Source organism: Limtongia smithiae (assembly GCF_038497785.1).
Source record: "Limtongia smithiae strain NRRL Y-17922 unplaced genomic scaffold V1518scaffold_11, whole genome shotgun sequence".
In the NCBI taxonomy this organism is placed as follows: Eukaryota; Fungi; Ascomycota; class Lipomycetes; order Lipomycetales; family Lipomycetaceae; genus Limtongia; species Limtongia smithiae.
The window spans coordinates 201,845-222,805 of record NW_027117632.1 but is presented as its reverse complement, the minus strand read 5'-3'; the positions used below and the strand labels follow the sequence as shown (position 1 = coordinate 222,805).

The window sequence follows — 20,961 nt, the reverse complement described above, 5'->3', positions numbered from 1 at the left end:
TTCTGTTACAAAACCCTCTAGCAAAACACAACAATGCTGATCAGCTGCAGGACAAGGTCGCGCTCGCAGACGCGACGCTGTTACGACGAGACTGCCTACCTGTCGCGAAGACGAGTGGATGCGCGTGCAAGAGCGCTGAGGAGTATACATTGGCATGTATCGGTTGAGCACGAAGAAGAAAACTTGAATGTCGCCGTTGCCCGCGCGCAGTTTTCGCCGCACAGGGCGGCTCTAAGCGGCCCACCCACGGCCATGAGCTATAGGTATATGGGTACTTGCGTACAGCATATGCATTTGGCTGGCGGCGGCCGCGAGCTGGCGATCTGGGCGGCCGAGATGGACGAGCGTTTCTGCCAGCGGTCGCCACGCGCTGCGTTGTCCCGTTCTTTGTCCCCGGAGAAATGACGCCCCTGAGCATTTAAGATTTGCATGTGCACCTGCTGCCCGGGAGAGTGATGGCCGTTTGGAACGGCGAAGCCGGCCGTGTCGATGGGGACGGCGGTGAGGAGGTCGTGGTGAGTTGAGATGCCGCAGGCGACGCGTTTTCCAGCGCACAATGCCTGCGGACACTCGTCGATTGTAGATAGACGCCCATGATTTGCTCCTGAGTGTGTGTACGTGCGTCAGGGCTCTTGGTCTTGATCGTGGCTGATGGTCGCGTTGGTATGAACTGCAACGGCACAGCATCACAGTCCACGAACTGCATCTACGTCGCTTCCGCGCAGCACCGTGTAGACGCATCCAGCGGACATCGTACCCCGATAAACACGACATGTAGCGCGAGTCGAGGGCCGCGGCTGGGCGAGGTGTGGCGATGGCGCATAAGATTTTACGGTGGTGAGCACTGGCCGTCCCAACCACGCGCAAGCCCGCAGCACGCTCCTCCTTCGTTCTTACACCCATTGCATCCTGTATTCGATCCGCTCGAATCGCGCCCGCTTCCGCGCGCTTGCTGTCGTTGTTGGGACGCACTCTCCAACGTGAATCGTTCCTCTCGCTCGCGCCTTGCTCGTATTGCAAACACCCATACACCAAGCCGCGCACGTATACCAAGCACGGCCAACAATGACGAAGCGCAAACGCACACGCAACACTTCCTCCTCATCACCGTCTGCGTCGCGGCGGCGGCGTGCGGATGAATATGATTACGAGGAGGGCGAGGACGATGACTACGGCAACGCACGCTCGAGGTCGACGCGCCGGCGTGTCAACTACGCAGAGTCGTCTGACTTTCTCAATGAAGATGACGACGACGAAGAGGAGGAGGAAGAACCAGAGGTGGAACATAGTGATAATGAGGATAATGATGCGGAAGAAGAGGAACAGCACAGCGATGACAACGCGAACGGCAAGAGCAACGCTGATTCGGACTCTGAGAACGACAATATGGCATCTGGCGCGAATGGCAGAAGTCTCCACGTACGTCTGCGTCTGCGGTCTAGCCGCCGTCTTGCGGGGATCAGCGCGGCACCGTCTTCGGACGCGAATGCTGTCGGTGGCTCGGTTGGGGCGAAGGACGACGGTGACGACGATCACAACCACGACCATGTCGACGATCAAGACGACGACGACGACGACAAGGACGATGAAGAAGCAGAATCGTACTCGCGAACGGCACGGCGGCAATCAAAATCGTCATCAAAGAACCGCCTCAACAAGTCAAAGTCGCCACCGCTTCACACACGCAGGTTATCGGCGACCTCGATTCGGCAGCAATTGCTCCAGCAGAAAGCACAACCGTTTCCGCGCCAGTCGGCAAGGAAGACGACGTCGTCATCGCGCCGTGACCGCCACGGCGGCGGTGAGGAAGGCGGTGATGATGATGAAGAATTTCATCTTGATCCATCGTCCGAGAGCGCCGAGGAGCACAACGCCGACTCTGAATCCAGCGAGGAGCCTACTGCAATGAAAGGATTTGTCGTCGAGGACTCAGATTTTGAAGAGGGAAACAGTAGACGCAGGAGTACGCGTCGGTCTTCGCGATTAAATGCGCGGCAATCATCGCAGCGCAATTCAAAGAAGAGCAACAACAACCGACGACGGAGGGACGACAATGACGACGACGACGATGACGACGATGGCGATGACGATGACGACGACGATGATGATGTCGATGATGATGGCGGTGGATTGACTATAGATCAGGAACTCGCAGATCTCAGTCCTCCCCCGGCCTCTCGTCGTAAGAACTTGCGGGCGCGGCGACAGGTAAACTACCAGATCTTGCCCCCCCCTCCAATCGAGTCCTACGACGACTTTCTCGCACCATCTTCCCCTCGTCGACGGCATAATACAGGCTCAAGGCGACTCTATTCTACCTCTGGCCCGTTTGGTGGCGCGGGCGTCAAATCGCTCTTTGGCTCGCGCCCTCGCGACGTGCTGCAGGCGGCTGGAGGCGCGGCGGACTTGGACTCGTCTGATGACGAAGCGGGCGCCAAGAACGCGGCGAACAAGATGCCAAATCTCGGCGACATTGAGCAAATGACAAACCCCGCTGGCTCCTTAGGACTTGTAAAGAAGAGCAGCTTATCCGACACCGATCCCCTTGGGGTCGACATGAACATTGATTTCAGCGCGGTTGGCGGCCTTGACGACCACATCAACCAGCTCAAGGAAATGGTCGCGTTACCACTGATGTATCCTGAAGTATTTCAGCGCTTCAAAGTTACCCCGCCCCGAGGCGTGCTGTTCCACGGTCCACCCGGCACAGGTAAAACGCTCGTCGCGAGAGCGCTGGCGGCAAGTTGTTCGACTGAGCACCGCAAAATCTCGTTCTACATGCGCAAGGGTGCAGATGCGTTGTCGAAATGGGTCGGCGAGGCTGAACGTCAGCTGCGCTTGCTCTTCGAGGAGGCGAGGAACACGCAGCCAAGTATCATCTTCTTCGACGAGATTGACGGTCTCGCACCGGTACGATCGTCCAAACAGGAACAGATCCACGCGTCTATCGTCTCAACCCTGCTCGCGCTAATGGACGGCATGGATAACCGCGGCCAAGTCATCGTCATTGGCGCAACTAACCGTCCCGACTCAATTGACCCTGCGCTGCGGCGACCCGGCAGATTCGACCGCGAGTTCTACTTCCCGTTGCCCAATGCCGATGCGCGCAAGAAGATTATCGATATCCACACTAAGGAATGGGATCCACCATTGGATCCGTCGTTTATCTCGCATATTGCGAGGCTGACCAAGGGATACGGCGGTGCGGACTTGCGCGCGTTATGCACCGAGTCGGCGCTGAGCGCTATTCAGCGGCGGTATCCGCAGATCTATAATAGCGACGAGAAGCTCGTGATTGATCCCTCGAGTATTACAGTAGCTCCTCGCGATTTCATCATGTCATTGAAGAGTACGATATCCATTTTTTTAGGGGTTGTATTCCATTACTTAACAATTTTCCAGAAATTATTCCATCCTCGCAGCGATCTACAGCCTCGAATGCAGCACCATTACCAGATCGTATAGAGCCACTTCTCGCCCCGGTCTTGGAGAAGATCAAGGCTGCACTAGACCATCTGATACCGCGACAGCGGAAACTTACCATCGCTGAAGAGGCTATGTACGAAGAAGACATCAGTGATCGCGGATTTGCACGGGAAAAGATGATGGAGGGTAGGCTTCTCGTTTGTTGTCCTACTCGTTGAATGAGAGCTAACTAGTGTAGATTTTGAATCATCGCGCGTATTCCGACCAAGGCTGTTGATTTCTGGTGCACCCGGAATGGGTCAAGAGTATCTCGGCGCAGCAGCTATGCAATATCTTGAAGGGTACCACGTGCAGAACTTTGACCTTGCAACTCTCCTCGGCGATCCCACCCGAACGGTGGAAGCGGCGGTTGTGCAGTTGTTCGTTGAAGTTCGACGGCATACGCCTGGTGTGGTATACATCCCAAATGTTGATTCGTGGTATCACACATTGTCCCCGTCGGCGTGGACTACGTTTAAGGGACTACTGCGCGGAATTTCGCCGGTGGAGCAGATTTTGGTACTGGGAGTTGTTGAACAGTCTTACGATTTTCTGGATCACGAGATTAAGTCGTTGTTTGGATTTTCGCAGGCAAACAGGATTGAGATTCTGAAGTCCAGCTTTGTAAGTTTGTGCATTTTCTATGCTGACATGGCGATAGCTGACAACATCCAGGATGAGCGATTTAAATTCTTTAGTGGAATCATGGACCACATCGCCAAAGAGCCAAGCGAGTATCCTGACAAGGAGAACAGGAAACGTCGGGAACTTGAAATTCTACCCAAGGCTCCACCACCGCCACCTAGACAGCCGTCTAAGGCAGAGCTGAAGAGTCAGGAAGAGAAGGACAAGCGGTTGAAGAATTATCTCAAGATCAAGCTTAGCGGGTTGATGGATTTGCTGAAAGCGCGATATAAACGCTTTCGCAAGCCGCCAATTGTGAGCTCTTTGTGTCTTAGTTGATCACTTAACCAACTAACACGATATAGGACGAGGAATACTTGCTTCATCTGTTTGACGGAGCCCCGCAAGAGCCACAAGTCGAGTATGAATACTCTCTAGTTGATAATGAGATGATTCTACAGCACAGAACCGGTAAAAAATACCATAACATGGATCTCGACGTCATAGAAGACCGTTTGTGGAACGGGTACTATTGCTTGCCTAAGCAGTTTTTGCAGGACGTCGCGTGGATTCTCGAAGATGCCAATACAAGCGGGGATCGTGAGAAGATACTTAAGGTGGGATACCAGTCTGGTGTGTTATGAAGACATGAATATTGATGTGATTTATAGGCTTCGGAGATGTTTGCGAATGTGCAAGTGTCCGTGGACGAGATTGGTGACGCTCAATTCCTGCTGGATTGCGAACGCATGTTTGAGCGCGAGAAGCAGCGGTCAAAAGTGTATGACGCGAAGCTTCAGCGACAGTTGGAAAAGCAGAGGGAGATTCAGGCAATGCTTCAGCTACAACACGAAGCGACGCCAGCAGCAGCAACGGAGGCAGCAGAGACGACGACAACAGAAAGCAGGGTCGTGCCTATTGATTCATTATTCGATGATGATATTGTGGAACCTACTGAGAATGGGCACAAGGCGCTACCGAATGGGAATGTGGAACATGGGGTAGAAGATGCGATGAAGGTGGATGTGCCTGACTCGCAGCCTTTGGCAGAAGAAGCGGTAGTTCCAACTCCGCTACCGGTTACGAGAGAATCGGAGACTTCAGCTTCAACGAGCGATGCTGGCGCGCCGTCGGTTATGAGTATTCTGGCTATTACAGAAACTGCATCGGCAGCGATAACGACGGCCGTTGCACTTCCCGCTGAAGCACCGCCAATCTCTACAGCACCTCTTGCAACAACAGAATCGGCATCTCTGACAATAGCGACAACCGAGAGCGCCCCCGATGTTACCGAAATAGAGCAACCGTTGAAGTCTACAGGCGTCGAGCACCCTCCTTATGAACTCGATATGGAGGCTCTCACCGCGTTCCACGAGAACCTGACAAACTCGACGGATGGCTTTGCGATCGAGCAACTCGAGCAGCTCAACTCTGCGCTCAGCGATGGCGCATACAGATGCCGTCTGAATTGGAACCGGAACGAGGTGCTCAGGACTGTCGGACAAGTCGCTAGTGAGGTTATCCCGGATATCAGGCAAATGGTGGCCGAATGAGAACGACTAAGTGGATATCAGGATTTGTGATTTAGTGTCTTTGAATGTGTTATGTCAAGGTTGGTTAGTTACAAGTTGGGTGTAAGTTATGCTACGTTTTGGGTGTGGTTTACAGTTTCTAAGTTCACAACTCGACAAGTATAGACATTTAGTTGGCTAGTGCTTACTGTTTTTCATCGTTAGTGGCTCCTTTGTAAATGCTTTGAATAGTAACTTTGCAGTATAGAATGGCGTAGGTCAAGGGCAAAATCTTATTGTGGCTATTTACTTGAAGCGGGACGTAATCTGGCGAATGGGGTTCAACATGCAAGGACAAATTGTGCATAAAGATCTCGTTCTGAAAGACGCGACAACGACGCGAGTGGTCTTGTGTAATCTGTCTGATCCGCATCGACGCCTATATAGTCACTGCAACAGAAAGTCATACCGTCAGACTCACTACCAGTCTGCTTTGAGCTCTGTACGAAAATTGACATTTTCACTTGTCTCTTGGATACATAAACGGATGGTCATTGTTATCATAACAACCGTCGCCTGAGGCAAAAGGCGACATCCGCGAGCAGAGAACTGGATTCAATCGAAGATATATCAAGCTTCTGCATGAGTTATTACTTTTACCGAGTTTTCTGACTTCGGTGTCATTCAGTTATCTAAGCATTGTGGAAGTCTTGATATCGATGAGTGAACTTGGCTGTTTGAGGTATGTGTACGAGCAGGCCGACTGCTAATCATGGGTATGGACTTCTATCAGAGTGCGAACTACGTCCTTATCTTGAGAGGATTTTCAATATTGTTCTTCGCTTTTGCTTAATCTACGCTCTGTTGTTCTGTGCAACTTCCGTCACCGCATGACTAAGAAGACACATCGCGGACTCAGAGAGACGTTCCTCGCATACTACGCGCGACTTCTGGCAGTTAAATACCAAATCGAGGTTGCAGCAAAACAGAGGAACAGAGCAGAGGACATACAGTAATCACTCTACACAGATAAAGAAGACACAAGGGAGGAGACCGCGAATACTTGTGCGAGCAGAGTACCTTTTGCAAATTCAAGGATAGCTACGACGGCGGCTGCTGCAGTCAGCGCGAACTCCACTGTACTGTCTGCCACGGCCAGTACTACGCCTAGAACATTTACTGAGTTGCCGATGTTGCCTGAGACGTATCAAGAATTTGAACAGCGTCCTCATGTGCCACAAAACGTCGCTGCCAACAATGGAGATCGGTACCAGTTCCAGGTGCTCTCAGACGCCATGCTGATGCAGCCAGCTGGACGAACAGTTGTTATGTTATGCAAGGCTGCAGAATTTGTTGCGCAAAGTGTATCAGAATGGCGAGCACACGAGTTGATGACGGGGCGCACGGTGTTCTGTCATGCGATGGCGAAGAGCTCTACTTGACGGTGGAAGAACATAATTACTGGTGTTTATATCAGTTACTTCGAATTTCAGTGCTCTATTGTTTTATTCTGTTTCTGTCTGTTGCAGCGTCTTAGATTTTAGGTGCGTAATCGATTGTTTGATCATGATGGATAGAGGAGAGTTTCCTGGCACGCGAGTTCTGAGATATGTGGTTTGGTATTCATTATTATATGCTGGATATATTCGCTGCCCGACAGCTTGTCAACTTTCAAAGATCGGTGATACCTTATTTCTTTTCTGAAATGCTTTTGTCCATAGGAAGCTTGGTAGATATGACTTTATCTGGGGGTGACAATAGCAGTCGCTAATTGGCGGGCCAGCAAAGCAAATCCGGCTTCAGCCGTAGCAACATCTGAAGCAATTCCAGTAGCCGCGATATTTTCGGCATTCCGAACCATCGGTACTAGTTTGGGCGGCAGAAGCACTCGGCTTGACTCCACCTAAACCGCTGCTATCAGATACTATCATCGCTGAGTGTAGGTCCTCTTCAAACCTTGGTCACGGCTGTGACATAGTGAGAAAAGTCGCCGGCTGTATCAGCGGTAGCAGCAGCAGTTGCGCGTATCTCTTTGGATCATTGCGATATCCGTTTGTAGGTGTGTCTGAACTGGCAGGGTGCCGCGGTAACACTTACACGCCACGTAGATCTTGCGCTGGAGATCTCTAAGATATACCCGTGAATACGATTTCTTCTCCGAACCTGGTTTGCTGGATTCCGCTAAGATGAGGATGGTTCTAGCAAAATACAGCCGGGAGATTTGCTTAGAGGCGTTGCTCTGTATTTTGAAAGCAGATGCCGTACTAGATATTAAGGTGTCGTCATCACGTAAGCCGCATGTTCGTGCGGCGTTCACATGATGGCATACACGCATTAGATATGAGACCAAGCCTCACAATATGCGGCTTAATCATGCAAGCTATTCCCATGTGTTGTGCAAATCGATGATTGCCCGGTTGGTTTGAAAATCATCATGACCCACGCTCTCAGTCCACAAATCTGGGCAATCTTTTTTGTTGCAACTTCATGTTGAAGAAGATTGATTCTCTAGGAGATTGTCTTCCTGAATTCCGCCCTAAATTGTCCGGTTCCAATTACAAGAACTCTACTCCACGAGAGACTCAGTGCTCTCAGCGCATGGTCAGGCGGCGTTCAACAGCGATCCAAAGCAAGACGGAGTGCGTGCAGTTTATGGGATTGATTGCAAGCAGGGCCATTGCGAGTTGCTGCTGTTGTTACGAAAGCGCTGATCTTCACGATATCGAATCAACACCAAGCGGCAGCATCGTCAAGGAGAGCGAGATACCACCGATTATCATAACGAACGACTTGATCATCGCTGATCTACCTGATACCGACGAAAAATGCACTTGTGCTACACATAGTGTCGCAAAAATTCAACTTGAGATGGCTATCGCGATCGCAGAGGCCATGAAGGAGATACCTGAGACCAAGACGACTGTCGCTGGTGTGGATGAAGATTCTAGTATTGACAATCTGGTCGTCGACTGCTGCTAATACGCAAGTAGTTACCGCGTAGGATTGGTAGAGAACTGAAGAGTCGCTGTATTATTATTAATAGACAATCCTAACTAGATCTGACTTCCAAACTTCGAGTTGATTTGCAATCTCATCGTAGAATCGAGTCGTCGGTACTCGAGCTGCATTCGTCGCAGACGTGTATCATTATTAAACATAGCTCAATAAGAACATATTAGCTTTTTTAAATGATTAGAAATTGGAATTTAAAGGTAAAGGCGAACGGTCTATTCTTTGGCGCGTCTGTGTAGATATGGCCCTGAGTTCTCGGTAGAAAATTAATGAACATGTGCTGATGGCTCCGGCCACGGCAACAAACAAAATCGACTATCAAACCCCCGCTTTTTCTGTGCAGCAGATGCAGGGCACACGACGAAATCACTCAAAGAGGATGAGTAAAGGTGAGCTGTGCTGCACTTCCGTGGTATAGCTCTCATTCTGGTTTCTTGCGTGCTCCTGTGGTGCGGTAGCTATATTCAAAGCGACGCTACACGAGAATTCTTGAGCCGCCGAAACACCTCGCCCAGTTCTCGTTAGTTGAAATGAGATCTGCTTAATGAATCTGCTGGCATTTTACGAATTGCGTGCAATATACTGATATAGTACTCTTGCCCTCGGTTGTCTAGTTTATGATACCTCTCTGTGTGTTCACTCCCTCGCTCCATCATTGCATTCCACCATACTATTCCGCGATCCCTTAGGGGGACAATACAACTGTTCTGTGGAAATTTTGGTCCATTCTGCTATCTCATGATGTTTTCATATACACCCGCAGACCTTGACGAATTTGTTCACTTCCTAACTATGGTTGGCGCGATCGTTAGCGTCCTCTTCGTTGCGCTTCCTCACTGACGAATTTCCTAACGAATGCGACATCTTTCAACATAGTATGGATATAACAGCCTATCGCATGTAAAATGTTGCTTATGAAATTCACAACATGTCGTCATGCCTGCTTTCTCAACTACTGTATGTGCCAATGCCAGGCCGCTATTTCTTATGTCACGCTCGTGTCGTCAACCGACAGCTCATTGGGAGCATACATGTCTTATGTATTCGTCTGTTGTCGACTGAATTTATCCCACGACGGCACTTTGTTTTGAGGAGCATCTATGCTACAACATTTGTTTGTTCTCCATGCGCATATTAAAGTGACCTAGGTGTTATACTGGATGTATGATTGGTATTTAAAGATTGTAGTAGTTCCTTATCAATCGTGATGCATTCGCAGGTCAAAACTTATGACTAGATGCTATATTGTTGTGGCGGCCAAAGTGATGGCGGTGTGTAGGAAACTCCAATGTGATGTTGTCAGCAGGCTGTTTTAAGAAACAACAGTCATAAACTTCCAAACTTAGCCACAAGAGCAGGCGGTTTAAAGCGTAGGATGACGGCAACGAAGCGGGCTGATCTGACATATTCGCAAAAGTGCGTACAGTACTTGGCGAGAGTCGCACGTTTGGGATGACGCAGACCATCGTGGCCTGACTTCCTTGCGACATCCATCATAACTGTGATTTCACCTTCCGTCTATCGATCTTGTTTGTTTGTTATTCAAGTTTTACTGCCTGCTTGTACGGTATTCCATATCTGATATCTATGACGTGGACGACTGTGTGATAGCGAATGACAACCGTCGAGAAGCCTGTTAAGTCGCTCTGGTTCGAGTCCAGATATACAGCTCTACGTGGGGGAACGTGCATGGTCTATTCATACATGAATTTGCTATATTTCGAGAGTAGGGCTGCTATTTTTTTCTGTTTGTGTTCTCGAAGACTCCAAGTCAGTGTGGCCCATTTGACAATCGGACGAGGCGAGAGATCTTCCCGCGTTCGTCGCTGTTCGCACTTCTTCTGCGCTAGTGCATTGTTTCTCTCTTCTCGCAAAGAATATTGCACCGACATCTACCTTCATCTCTCGCCTTTGATCGCCTAGTTCTACTCTTATTTTTATCGTCTTTCAAGATGCCTCAATTTTTCCAGTTCTTCCGTTCTGGTGCAGAGTCTGAGCCAACGGTTCGTCACACAACACATATATTGCGTACTGCTGGCGGTTTGAACGACAGCTCACCGAACATACCGCGTGACTAACCTTGCACCGCGTTAGCTGCTTGAGAGCCACAAGACGTCGCCGGCGCTTCACACTGAGATCCATAGTCGCAAGAGAGCAACACAGGTGCGCTGCGAGAGTAAGTCCGCCGGCGCGTTTGCGAAGCTTACGTCAAATGTACGTTGCAAGAAGTAACTCTCCACTTCGTCCTGATGTACGCTAACCCAACTACTACAGGTCGAGGATCTCCTCCGCTTGCCCCTTGCGCTTGTGGAGCCAGAGACTCCTGCGACCACTGTCTTTCGCAGTAGTCGCCCTGCCCGGTTACCGCCTGTTTTGCAAGCTGCGCATGCTGAACACGCGATTATCTTCCCCAAGCATGAATCTACGGTCAAGAGTCCCAAGATCGGTGTGTTTCATTGTGGAGGCTCGGTTCGGGTGCCGCCTGAGGCTGCGCATAAGGAGTACATGATTATGTTGAAGCCTGGATCGGATATCTCTGCACCAATATCCATCGTCCCTGTTGAAAACTCAATCGACACTCCAACTCCAGCGCCGTTGCGCAAGAAGCATCGCAGCTTCCAGGAGACTTTGCGTGCCTCTCGCGATCGCGTTGCGCAGTTGAAGGTCAAGATGGAGGTCGTTGCAAAGCCGAAGCGTGCGCGCAGAGCGAGAGAGCCGAAGGCGACTACGCCGGAGTCAGAGAAACTCGGCAATCTGACTGTCACTGTTACTGAACACGACGATGACGCTGTCGTTGTTGATGCCGCTGTCGCCACTTTGATCGAGGCTCCCCCTGATGCGGATCTTGCTGGTGACGAGATTTATAGGCTACACAGTGTATCGGATATCCAGCTCAATTTTGCGTTGGCGATGGCCGAGGCGATGGAGAAGTTTACGGGAGCCAAGGATGCTACAGCTGCTGCCGGTTGCACGTCTGTTGTTACGCCGGACACCAACTAAGATGGATGCCCATACTTCCTGTCTTCTATGTTGCAATGGCGCGAGAATGAGAAATCTAGTGCATGTACTGCTGCCGCAACTGATCCCGACGGACAAGAGAGCATTGAAGAATCCCTACGATAGCAAGCAGGACATTGCCATTGGTTCCATGCCTCGGCTAGAGAAACTCTATGTTACCGAGCAGTCCGCATCTATCGATGAAGCAGACCTGGCTTGGAATTGCTCTGAATATGTCATTATTTCCTGACTCGACTCGACTCGACTTACGTTCATGTTGCTAAGACGCTTTCACGGAAGTCTTCATGTTAATTGTCAACGCTATACTGCAGTGTCATAAATGTCATCGTGCCTGCTGCCACTCTGTTAGGTTGCTACCCTTCTTGGATTTGGTCATTAGAGGAATATTACCGTATTGGTTTTGCATCATCCGGTTCGTCTTGGTATTGGATCGCGGAAGTTATAGTTACCGCCTTGCCGGTCATTTATACCTAGGAGGACATTGTCGCTCTCTGACTAGTCTCGCAATGGGTTTCTCTGGCATTCTGCCACACTTGTTCTGTTTGTTGTGCTCGTTATTTGGTATACATGCCGTTCGTACTAACGGAAATACACATGTTTCTTGCTGCGTCTATGATACCATATAGTATTTTCTGACGGTGACTAAATGCCCCAAACATGGGAATAGACACGTTTGGCCGGCGACTTTTGACAAGGCATTTATAGTAGACGCTGGTTTATCTCACTAAATAACATTCTTTGTTTACCTACTTATAATCATTGTTTTGGTTCGTTGGCTAGTGTGTCCTCTCTTGCTACCAGATACTTTGATATCCAATGGGCTCGGCTTGTGTCATTGATGTTATTAACTTTGCGATGATGTGATCATTATAATGAATCGTTTATTACTCGTGAGTTGAAGCGTAGCTACGGCACATAGACGTAGCTACGGCACATAGAAGAAAAACAAACCCTGCCGACTGCTGAAATTGCCAGGAATATGACTGTCAGCGGAATCATGGCTGCTACACGTCAGTGAGCACCTTGCTTTCACTAAGTACTTGATTAATGAGAATGGTCCTCTCCAGGAGTTGACACATTAGTTATTCTTCATTGCTCCCAGTGCAGAAGGTCGGCAGAGAAGAATGCAGGATGCGCGTACGAAAGTCATGAGCGTCTTACTTGGAGTCAGAGCGCTATTAAGATGGCATATAGACGCGACAAGAGTGGCTGCTACAATGTACATGAAAAGAGTCATTTGCACGCTCGCCGGTGAACGGTCGGTAAGGCATGGTGACGCGACACGCTGTGCCTGCCGGTTTGCAGTTACTGCCTGTTAAAGTCCGCATAGAGGCCCAACGAAAAGGATTCCGACGAGTGCAAGCTCATAGGCTGAGTGCGCAACAAGCCATACAGCGTTGCGGTAGCGTGTTACGGTTACTGTTGACACACCAACTAGGACATTATCTAGTCTGATCGTGGCGTAGTTGTTCGCGTGGGGAAGTAGAAGTCGCGACAACCTTCCGAACGGAGAAAGTGATCACCTATGTAATTATTGGAACGTCACGCACGTGATCGTGAAATACTAGTAGCGCTGAAGTCCACTGGCCGACGCAACTGAACCCTGCGAGAACTGGACACTTTGGCGAGACATCGGCATTGGAAGCGGCTTGATGATATCCTAGATAGAGTCAAGGGAGCTTCCCAGGACAAACATGATGGCCGGTCTCATAGAACTTGACCTTTCTGGCCGCGATTTATAGGGAGATTCGAGTCATGCATGGTTGGTCATTCAAGCAGTCAATCACCGTTCTGTTGCGAGTAGAGAAACCGGGCCTTCGAAGGATACAGCAATGATCTACTCGTGCGTCGCGTCTATGACACCAGCGCTTGCTATAGACAGATTTTAGATGCTAATCATGAAATTAGCTTGTCGCAAGGAAGCAACGGCGCTTTGGAAGTACTTGCGTGTAGTATTTGGGTAGTTTGACGGCACTATCAGGTGGAAGAATGCCAGTGGGATGCGCTCTTCATCGGCCGCTTGTAAGGTCATAGGACAACAAGAAGGACCTCAAAACTCAATCATAATAGTGGCATATTCCAGCTATTCGTTATTCACAGCTGAAGATGCTCGGTCCTGTTGAAAATATTCGGGTTAGTCTATCTCACTGTTTGATAGCTCTCTTGACTAGTTGAGAAACACATGTCAAGCCCTCGATATTCCAATAGCAGTATTACCCATCTGTATAGCAATACTGATTTCAGCTAGATGTACCAATACACATAGCAAAACAATCTGAGGATATCGTCTGTGAAGTGACCCTCAGAGTAGTCAAGTAGAGAGGCGTTTTTGGCTTCGCTGTCCTCATCGTCACTAAATCCAACAGCGATATGATTTCGAGGAAGGCATCCATCGGAAGAGAGTCGTAGCTGATGACTGCCATAACAAGTCAGAAGCGCGAGAGCGCATCGCAGAAGACAAATAAATACGACATAGCAGAAAGGTGAACGCGTTGCCTGTTACGTTGAAGCGAGACTACGTTTGATGACGGCAAGACGCTTATTCTATTCCACTTTAGTCATTATGTTCTGATAATTACTTAATACTAATTACGGCAATACCCATCGACTGAGTGACAGACTATGAGTGCAGTTTCTGATTTCCGAGCGCGACGTGATGTGAAGGTCAATTAGCAGACCGCGATTACATTGAGCTGACAGGCAAAAGCCACACCAGAACACGCTCTAGTCAACAGAAAGAACCTTTGTGAGACGCCCTATGCAAAGGAGAGTCTCGCAACGCGCGCAGAGTAGTTCCTGTAGAGTAGTGGAATTGACACATTGAGCTGGGCCGATTAAGGATGTCAAATCGAATAAGCTGCCGAGGGCATACTCTCAGACTCTACCACTTGATACTACTATGGACTCCAGCAATCAAGGCTTATTAATTACGATTTTACCTGTCCTTCATAGCGTTGTTGAGATCGTGGTCATGTCGCGCAATGCGGTTGTTCCGGGCTGACACACTATCGCCACGAGCCCCTCGTCTGGGCGTGTTGGTGCTGCTCAATTTTTGTCACGCCTCGTGGATCTCCTGTGTCGGAGACTATCTGTCCTCGTCTCACTCAACCCATCTATCGTCGTAATGGAGATGGAATACACTGCACCACCCGGCGGCTACGGTGAGTTATTCTCATGATTGGAATCGTGCAAAAGATGTGGACTGCTGACGGTGGCTACTGCCGCGGAATAGACCAAGGGTACGAGGAGCGACGATCTGCGTCGCCCATCCACACTGACGAACGCCCTCAAATGGACGAATACCGGTATATACGAATCATAGTCCTTCGCCATTGCGCCTCAGTCGACTCATTATTCTAACTCGCCCTTTCGACCTGGTTATGGGAGCGATCAAGCTGCCCCTAGCGGGCCCGAGTCGCTCAACAAGGGAGACAATCTCTTTGTTACAGGTGTGCACCCTCGTGTGTCCGAAGAACAGCTGCTCGAGTTATTCAGCAAGTACGGTGAGGTCGAGAAGTGCGAGATCATGAAGGATCCTCACTCAGCGGAGTCGCGTGGATTTGGCTTTGTCAAGTTCCACGAGTCTAAGCATGCCGATGCCGCGCGCGAGGCGTTGCAGGGTTTCGACTTCGAAGGCCGCACATTGAGGTGAGTCTTAATCTCCGTGTTTTTGTAGACTAGTCTGACCATTGCACTTCCACATCCTGCAGCATTGAAGTTGCACGCCGCGGTCGCGCTCGCACGCCCACCCCGGGAAGATACTACGGTTCTCGCAGGCGGAGTAAGTTATTCACCACCATCAATCATCATAATCACCATCCGTCGTCGTATTCGTCATCATCATCGTCGTATTTTTCGTCGTCGCCTCACCCGCGGTGCACATATTCCGCAGTTCCGCGTTGTCGTCATATGTTACTGCCTCGACTTTGTTCAGCAAGCTACGACTTCTTTCGCCCTGCGCTGCACCCACATCTCTTCACACTCCCCTTTCCCTCTTTTTTTTGCTTTTATATTGTTTTGTTTTATTATGCACGACGACTATGACTCTTTAGTTTCTGTTTGATTTCGACATTCTAACGACATCGGGCGTTTCCGCCGGTTTTTCAACAGCCGACACTCGCTTCCCATCTCGCCGTGGCCCACCGCCCCGTGGCTATGAAGACAGATATGCCCCCAGACGCGATGACGACGACCGCAGACGGTATTCTGACAGATACGATGACCGCGACCGTGACCGCGATCGCGACCGGTACGGCGGTAGCAGCGGAGGTGGTGCCTATGAGCGGGACAGATATCGCGACGAGAGACCGCCCTACAGAGAGCGCGAGAGCTACCGTGACAGAGATAGGTACGATGATCGCGAGCGCGACCGCGACTACCCTCCTCGTGGTGGTGACGACTACCGGGGTGGCAGATACGATCGCCGCTAGATCTAACTTGCTTCGTTCGTGTTGCCATTCTTTTTTATGCTACTATCACAATTTATTTTGTGATATACTGGATATATTATTTGTACCTTTCCTTTATTTTGTTCCTCCCCGTCCCTCCCCAGGCGTAGACGTCTAGCTTCGCCTTGAGAGCGCCGACAGGCTAGCTACTTGTATGCCAGTCTTCTTCCAGGTGAATTGTATGAGAACCAAAGAGCGTTTGAATGCTGTTTAAACCAAATTAGTTCTACGCTCTCTGCATCAAATGCAGGACCCACAGCCCATGCCAGTCCAAGCATAAGACCAGACATTGAAAGGGTAGAGTTTTGGTAGTTCGACAGCTGCGAGACAGGATTGCAAGATCAGATACTGCAAGGGCGAAAACTCACCTTGCTATCAGATCGTACTTAGTTCCTATACCACGGTTAGCATATACGGCAAACAACTCCGTTCTAACAGACCACAGATATCGTATCAGCCAACTGTCGAGTCATGAAATCGATTGTAATGGCAAGAAATAGAGCAGGCATATAAGTGCTAGCCCGGGCGTAACTACCAGTCTTTCTCCACTGCTCCAGTATATTCAGACTGTTCTGCAAACAGCCAACTCGGCTAGTAACGTAATGCACACGCACACCGCAAAACGGTGGCGAGGCAGCGTGTAGATCTTTGTCATATGCTCTCTCTGTGCAAATGGGCAATGCTCCTTGAAGGCGCCTGAAATAATCATCATCTCAAATTTCGAAATGCCAAATATCCAGAAATTTGCGAATTGCTTGTTTATTCAAGTAAGCCTTCCTAGATCGAGCGCTTTAATATTTCTCTCATTGTCTCTTGGTTCTCTGGGTAATTATCTCTCTTAATCCTTCTCTGTCTCTGCGTGAATTACGATTCAGCAGCAATCGAAGTAGCAATAAATAGAGTAGTAGTAGTTCTCGCTGAACAACATCGCACGGGGAAAAATTCTTCGAAATATAACAATGGACACATAATACATCGTGTTCTCACACGTCAAAATAAAAAAAAAAGGCTACGGAAATAAGACGAGGTAGGTCTAATGGCGATCGTTCCTGCCGTTTCGGTAATCGTAACCGCCGCGATTTCCTCGCTGATCGCCATATCCGGCGCCGTTCGAGTTGTTTCTTCGTCGATCTTCATATCCGTCATTGTTCCAGTTTCCACGTCGCTCTCCGTACCCGTCATGGTTGAAGTTACCGCCGTATTGCGGTGGTCGCGAGTCATACGCGCCCCTGCCATTATCGTAATTGTTTCTGAAAGCCGGGGGCGGACCGCCTGAGGGACCCGATCGCGGACGGTGATTCCAGTCGTCTTGCATATTATTTGAACGGTAATCGTTGCGGTTTGGTCCGTCGTAACCTCTCTGCTGATTGAAGTTATCGTCATAGGAAGATTGTCCGGGACCAGGACGGTTATTACGGCGTGAATCGTAACCATTGTAGTTATCACGTTGTTGCGGGCCATCTTGGTAACTGTTGTCATAGCCCATTGGCGGACCTCGTCTACCACCATGGACGCTTCTATTGTCAAATCTTATATCGTTGCGCAAGTCGTCTTGTCCACGGAAAGGAGTGGCATCTTGGTAACCACTATCATAACCCATTGGCGGAGCTCTTCTGCCGCTATTACCATTTACGTTATCAAATCTTGAATCGCCACGGGAATCTTGTGGTCCACGAAATGGCGGAGGTCCGCCATTCTGGTATACGTTATCGTAACCCATCGGAGGACCCCTTCTGCCACCATTACCGTTTCCGTTGTCGAATCTGGAATCGTTGCGTGAATCTTGCGTAACACGAAAGCCTGGACTGCGGCTGCGGTTGCGGTACGGCTGTCCACCACTGCCTCTTCTCCGGTCGAAATCTCTGCCGCTATTACGCACAGGGCCAGACGTACTAGAAGCAGCAATAGCAGAACGCGCAGGTCCATTGCCGCCCGAGCCGTTATCAAATTTGCGTCGATCATCATCGGGAGTAGTATGCACGGTCCGGGACGGGCGGCCAGCATCGTGTCCTGTGTTGCTGTCAGTGGACAACTCCAGATCGCTCGATCTGCAACACCTACCTCTGCCACCAAAACTTCCGCCGCCTTGTGTAGTTTGAATACTTCTTCTCGCAAATCTGATTCTGTATGGTCGTTAATATCAAACTGAGGCTAGCTGCCTCGCTGTATAATACGCACTGCAAAATACTGCCGTCCAAGTCGAATCCCTGCATCTTCTCCATGACAATTTTTGAGAGCGAGACGTCAGCGTATCCAATAAATCCAAATCCTCGCGATTGGTTTGAGTCGGGCTCGCGCATGATTCTCATCCGATTCACTTTTCCAAACTTCTCGAATGCTTCCCGAAAACGATCCTCAGAGAGATTCTGATTAAGACCGCCGACAAAGAGATCAGTGGATGGTACAGTATCATACGGCTTCCATGGTCTCCCCGATCTCCCACCATATGACCTCTCACCATGGGAGCTTGATTGGTTCTCAGCAACCGCTGAATCACCGGCGGATGAACCGGGGATCGCGGCATCCCAGGCGCTGTCCACAGGCTGGCTTTTGGCATCCTCGGCGAATGAGTCACTGGCAGCAGGAGTGTCACCGGAATTGTTATCAACATTAGTGTTCCAGGATGCTGCTGGATTCCTAGTGGCTGTCGCGAAGCCATCCTCGTCGCCAGTGTCGACGCCAATGTCGACGTCAAAGTCGTTGTTCATGACTGCAGTAATTCCAGTAATCAAGCTTGTAGCTAACCCAATTAAATATCAGCTGGTAGTGAGCGATACAGAGACGGATTAAGCTGGCCTATGAGAGAGCGATTTGATAAGGATGCGCGTAGTCGAGTGGGGGATGCGCACGAGAGAGAACGCATTAGCGACGGACGCCATGTCAGCGACGCGGTACAAACACCTCGGCTCCAGTACGCACAATTCTATGACTCCGCGTGCCACACAAAAGCTTTCCTATCAGTACCGCGCCAACGCATTGCAAAATGACGGCCACTATGACCGTCCACGTCCTCGACCTCGAGAGCGGGAACCTCCGATCGCTTTACAACGCGCTCACCAAGCTTGGATACGCTGTGAAGTGGGTCAAGACACCTAGCGATGGACTCGAGGAGGCAGAGGTTCGAGGCTTCCCCGCGCTGCAGCTCAGCCTGGCCACTCACAGTGTTATAGATTCTCTTGTTCCCCGGCGTTGGAAATTTCGGCCATGTTGTTACGGCTTTGCACACAAAAGGATTTCTTGAGCCCCTGAAGGCATACATTGCTTCTGGTCGACGGTTAATGGGCATCTGTGTCGGTCTGCAGGCTCTGTTCGCGGGCTCTACTGAGTCTCCCGGAGTCGAGGGCCTCGGCATCATCAATGCCGAGCTTGAGAAGTTTGATGACTCTACCAAATCTGTGCCTCACATTGGCTGGAACAGCGCCTCTATTGTTCCCGAGGGTGCCTCCGAGATTTACGGCCTGCGAGAGCAGAGCAAATACTACTACGTGCACTCGTACAGAGCTGGTCTGGAGGTACCAATTCGTGACGGCTGGACTGTTGCTATTGGCGACTATAACGGCGAGAAGTTTGTTGGCGCGCTGCAGAAGGGCAATGTGTTTGCGACTCAATTCCACCCCGAAAAGAGCGGCGTCGCAGGTCTGCGTGTCCTGCGTGCGTTTCTCCAGGGCGACCTCTATTCTACCGATAGTATGACAGTTACAGACATTAGCAATGGACTCACGAAGCGAGTCATTGCATGCTTAGACGTGCGCACAAACGATGAAGGCGATCTCGTTGTCACAAAGGGAGATCAGTATGATGTGAGAGAAAAGAGTGCATCAGCACGTGCAGGCGGTAAAGTCCGGAATCTGGGAAAGCCGGTAGAGCTGGCGGAGCGGTATTACCTTGAAGGTGCAGATGAAGTCACTTTCTTGAATATCACCTCGTTTCGCAACTGCCCACTAGTCGACACACCTATGCTTGAGATTTTGCGGAAGACTAGCGAGACAGTGTTTGTTCCATTGACTATTGGTGGCGGTATTCGTGACATGGTAGATCCCGATGGCACTAAAATCTCTGCTCTCGAAGTGGCCTCCACATATTTCCGTTCTGGGGCTGACAAGGTCTCAATTGGCAGTGACGCAGTTCTTTCGGCAGAGCAATTTTACGAGCGTGGAGAAGTTTTGACTGGAGAAACAGCCATGGAGACTATTTCGCGGTCGTACGGAGCACAGGCTGTTGTCGTGTCTGTCGACCCCAAGAGAATCTACGTAGCCTCGCCAGACGATACGAAGCACCACGTCATCAAGACTTCACGGATCGGTCCGAACGACGAGCAGTACGCGTGGTACCAGTGCACCATCAAGGGTGGCCGTGAGGCCCGCGATTTGGACGTTATTCAGCTTGTCACCGCCGTCGAGAAGATGGGTGCGGGCGAGATCATGCTCAACTGCATCGATAACGACGGTACGAACTCGGGTTTCGATCTTGAACTCATACAAGACGTCAAGAACGCAGTTCACATTCCCGTGATTGCATCATCCGGTGCCGGTTGTCCTGTACACTTCCTTGAAGTATTTGAGAAGACCACCACGGACGCTGCCTTAGGTGCGGGCATGTTTCACAGAGGCGAGTATAAGGTTTCAGATGTGAAGGAGTACCTTACTGAGCACGGTCTGCTCGTTCGAAACGAATCGGAGTTAATACTGTAGATGAAACTAATAACAATTTGAGTGTGAAGGAGCATTTAGTCCTTGACCAGCATCTGAGATCTGATATACAGTCCGTGCATGGATATTTGAAATCATTGACGGAAATGCGCCAAGGGCGGTAGCGATTGAGGCATAAAAGTCAAAATAATGTGAATATAGCTCTATAAGTGTAGCTGCATTGGGAGCATAAGT

The 20,961-nt window shown here is 50.0% G+C and overlaps 5 protein-coding genes across 5 annotated transcripts; 4 read left to right on the top strand and 1 right to left on the bottom strand.

Moving 5' to 3' along the window:
- Positions 1-1,065: 1,065 nt before the first annotated feature.
- V1518DRAFT_428978 (uncharacterized protein) lies at positions 1,066-5,642 on the top strand (the record flags this gene model as incomplete). The annotated part of the gene is made up of 6 exons (XM_066906110.1): positions 1,066-3,349; positions 3,403-3,612; positions 3,665-4,089; positions 4,141-4,404; positions 4,455-4,706; positions 4,761-5,642. 6 exons carry the CDS (start codon positions 1,066-1,068, stop codon positions 5,640-5,642), a joined length of 4,317 nt encoding a protein of 1,438 aa, XP_066757851.1.
- Positions 5,643-10,333: 4,691 nt separating this feature from the next.
- Positions 10,334-11,763, top strand: V1518DRAFT_85616 (uncharacterized protein). Its single transcript, XM_066906695.1, has 3 exons — positions 10,334-10,615; positions 10,707-10,826; positions 10,887-11,763. Exons 1-3 carry the CDS (start codon positions 10,565-10,567, stop codon positions 11,610-11,612), a joined length of 897 nt encoding a protein of 298 aa, XP_066757850.1. The 5' UTR covers positions 10,334-10,564; the 3' UTR covers positions 11,613-11,763.
- A 2,991-nt stretch (positions 11,764-14,754) lies between these two features.
- On the top strand, positions 14,755-16,060 carry V1518DRAFT_406981 (uncharacterized protein; the record flags this gene model as incomplete). Its single annotated transcript, XM_066901971.1, has 5 exons — positions 14,755-14,791; positions 14,863-14,935; positions 15,018-15,278; positions 15,312-15,411; positions 15,683-16,060. 5 exons carry the CDS (start codon positions 14,755-14,757, stop codon positions 16,058-16,060), a joined length of 849 nt encoding a protein of 282 aa, XP_066757849.1.
- A 1,858-nt stretch (positions 16,061-17,918) lies between these two features.
- V1518DRAFT_86075 (uncharacterized protein) lies at positions 17,919-19,148 on the bottom strand. Its single transcript, XM_066906696.1, has 3 exons — positions 18,875-19,148; positions 18,140-18,818; positions 17,919-18,088 (listed from the first exon to the last, which is right to left on the bottom strand). The coding sequence occupies exons 1-3, from the start codon at positions 18,939-18,941 to the stop codon at positions 18,040-18,042; spliced, it is 795 nt and encodes a 264-aa protein (XP_066757848.1). The 5' UTR covers positions 18,942-19,148; the 3' UTR covers positions 17,919-18,039.
- V1518DRAFT_421033 (uncharacterized protein) lies at positions 18,922-20,929 on the top strand. The gene is made up of 2 exons (XM_066905130.1): positions 18,922-19,196; positions 19,249-20,929. Exons 1-2 carry the CDS (start codon positions 19,062-19,064, stop codon positions 20,767-20,769), a joined length of 1,656 nt encoding a protein of 551 aa, XP_066757847.1. The 5' UTR covers positions 18,922-19,061; the 3' UTR covers positions 20,770-20,929.
- Positions 20,930-20,961: the final 32 nt, after the last annotated feature.

What these genes read in the sequence shown, in the direction of transcription:
- V1518DRAFT_85616 (XM_066906695.1), top strand. Translation starts at nt 10,565, where the DNA reads ATGCCTCAATTTTTCCAGTTCTTCCGTTCTGGTGCAGAGTCTGAGCCA. An exon ending in GTGCAGAGTCTGAGCCAACG is followed by an intron (nt 10,616 to 10,706) that starts GTTCGTCACACA and finishes GCACCGCGTTAG; the next exon opens with CTGCTTGAGAGCCACAAGAC. An exon ending in TTGCGAAGCTTACGTCAAAT is followed by an intron (nt 10,827 to 10,886) that starts GTACGTTGCAAG and finishes CAACTACTACAG; the next exon opens with GTCGAGGATCTCCTCCGCTT.
- V1518DRAFT_86075 (XM_066906696.1), bottom strand. Translation starts at nt 18,941, where the DNA reads ATGCGTTCTCTCTCGTGCGCATCCCCCACTCGACTACGCGCATCCTTA. An exon ending in ATCAAATCGCTCTCTCATAG is followed by an intron (nt 18,819 to 18,874) that starts GCCAGCTTAATC and finishes TAATTGGGTTAG; the next exon opens with CTACAAGCTTGATTACTGGA. An exon ending in CGGAAGTTTTGGTGGCAGAG is followed by an intron (nt 18,089 to 18,139) that starts GTAGGTGTTGCA and finishes ACAGCAACACAG; the next exon opens with GACACGATGCTGGCCGCCCG.
- V1518DRAFT_421033 (XM_066905130.1), top strand. Translation starts at nt 19,062, where the DNA reads ATGACGGCCACTATGACCGTCCACGTCCTCGACCTCGAGAGCGGGAAC. An exon ending in ATGGACTCGAGGAGGCAGAG is followed by an intron (nt 19,197 to 19,248) that starts GTTCGAGGCTTC and finishes ACAGTGTTATAG; the next exon opens with ATTCTCTTGTTCCCCGGCGT.